Here is a 1,775-nt window from a genome sequence, read left to right as displayed (position 1 = left end):
TAAGAAGATCCATTTCCTTGCTACTGTTTTTTTTAATCTGAAAGCATCTTTTATCTCCTTCCTTTTGTCCCCTTTTTCTGCACACTTTCTGAGCTGACTGGCCACTTTCCTTTTAAGGAAGTGGCCACTCAACCCTTTATTTGAATTTTATCAGAATAATGAGCTTAGATTTTCTTTCAGAGCTCTCTCCTTAGTTTAAATACATCTATCACACTTCTCAGTCATTCTGGAGGAAAGAGCAATATCTGCCACTGGTATCACCTGAAGTCCATTCCACCTCCTAAATATGTGCATGAGAACTGCATTCTGTTGAAGAGATCAAACCTATTGATATCCTTGGATTACTCCATGAAGACCTGTTTCCTTGCTACAGATTTCATGAAAGCAGCTTTTATCTCTTTATTCCTCAAGCTGTAAATGATGGGGTTCAAGCTTGGGGTCACTACTGTGTAGAGCAGGGCGAGAAATCTGCTACTGTCCATTGAATGTGCTGAGCTGGGACGAATGTAGGTAACAATTGCGGTTCCATAGAAAATGAAGACAACCGTGAGATGTGAGGAACAAGTGGAAAATGCTTTGCTCCTGTTCTTGGCCACTGGCATCCTGAGAATAGAGGAGATGATGAGGATGTAGGAAAAAAGGATGAGCAAAAGGGGTACCAGGATAATTAGAACTGCTAGTATGGAAATGGCCAATTCATCTTTGTAAGTGTTGGTAGAAGCCAGTCTCAGAACATGCTTAATATCACAGAAGAAGTGGCTGATTCGATTTGACCCACAAAAGGGAAGGGTGAAGATGGAAGTAGATTGCCCCAAACTCACAAAAACCCCAATGGCCCATGAGGCCACAGCAAGCTTAGCACACTCCTTGTAGTTCATGATGTAGGGGTATTGCAAGGGTTTGCAAATGGCAACATAGCGGTCATATGCCATAGCACAAAGAAGACAACACTCAGTGAGACCAAAGAGAATGAAGAAACACATTTGACATCCACAGCCCCAAAAGGATATAGTCTGTTTCTCTGATAACAAATTCACAAGCATCTTTGGGCTGATGGTCGAGGTGTAACCAATTTCCAGAAAGGACAAGTTCCAGAGGAAGAAGTACATTGGGGTATGGAGGGTAGGACTGAGACTGGTGAGGATCAAAATCAGGCTGTTGCCCATCAAGGTCATGAAGTAGAATATTAGAACCAGGCAAAAGAGAAGTTCTTGCATAGTCTTGAAATCTGAGAAGCCCTGCAGGACAAACTCTGTCAGACAGGACTGGTTGTCTTCTTTCATGGTATCATCCACACCAATGCCTGAGAACACAAGAGGAATGTTAAATGAGTAATTAAACCGTTCTTCTTCACAATTTTTAAAAATGAAATGGGCTTGTTACCCTTGAAATCTATATCCTGTTTCCTTATACTAGAAGTAGGAAGTTGGATCAATTCCTTGAAAACAGGAAATGGGGAGTACAAATTTAATTTAGTGCCATGTGCATTTTGGGAGTGATTACATACTACTAGTAACTCAGGCAACCATTCTAGGAGTATATCTCTGAATAGATTCGGCTGAATTTTCAATGCCAGAATTTAAATATGGCCATCTTGAATTTAGGGCAGATGTTTGGTTTGGCTGGACCATGCTTTTATAACTTTCTTGTTTATTATTTCAGGGATTGTGTCAATACAAGAATTCAGTAAGAATTGGATCAATTTCATTTGAATCAAGAATTCTCCATCACTGAAACTGTGTGATTAAATTGTGACTGGAAATGCTGAAATCCTA

At 40.3% G+C, this 1,775-nt stretch overlaps 1 protein-coding gene across 1 annotated transcript; it reads right to left on the bottom strand.

Annotated features, from left to right (window-relative positions):
* Window positions 1-341: 341 nt before the first annotated feature.
* LOC134497411 (olfactory receptor 10AG1-like) lies at window positions 342-1,283 on the bottom strand. Its single transcript, XM_063303068.1, has one exon. It carries the CDS (start codon window positions 1,281-1,283, stop codon window positions 342-344), a length of 942 nt encoding a protein of 313 aa, XP_063159138.1.
* Window positions 1,284-1,775: the final 492 nt, after the last annotated feature.

This window comes from Candoia aspera, chromosome 4, assembly GCF_035149785.1.
Source record: "Candoia aspera isolate rCanAsp1 chromosome 4, rCanAsp1.hap2, whole genome shotgun sequence".
NCBI classification, from domain to species: Eukaryota; Metazoa; Chordata; class Lepidosauria; order Squamata; family Boidae; genus Candoia; species Candoia aspera.
The sequence above is the reverse complement of the archived record's forward strand: the minus strand, read 5'-3'. Positions and strand labels throughout refer to the sequence as shown.

What these genes read in the sequence shown, in the direction of transcription:
- LOC134497411 (XM_063303068.1), bottom strand. Translation starts at nt 1,283, where the DNA reads ATGAAAGAAGACAACCAGTCCTGTCTGACAGAGTTTGTCCTGCAGGGC.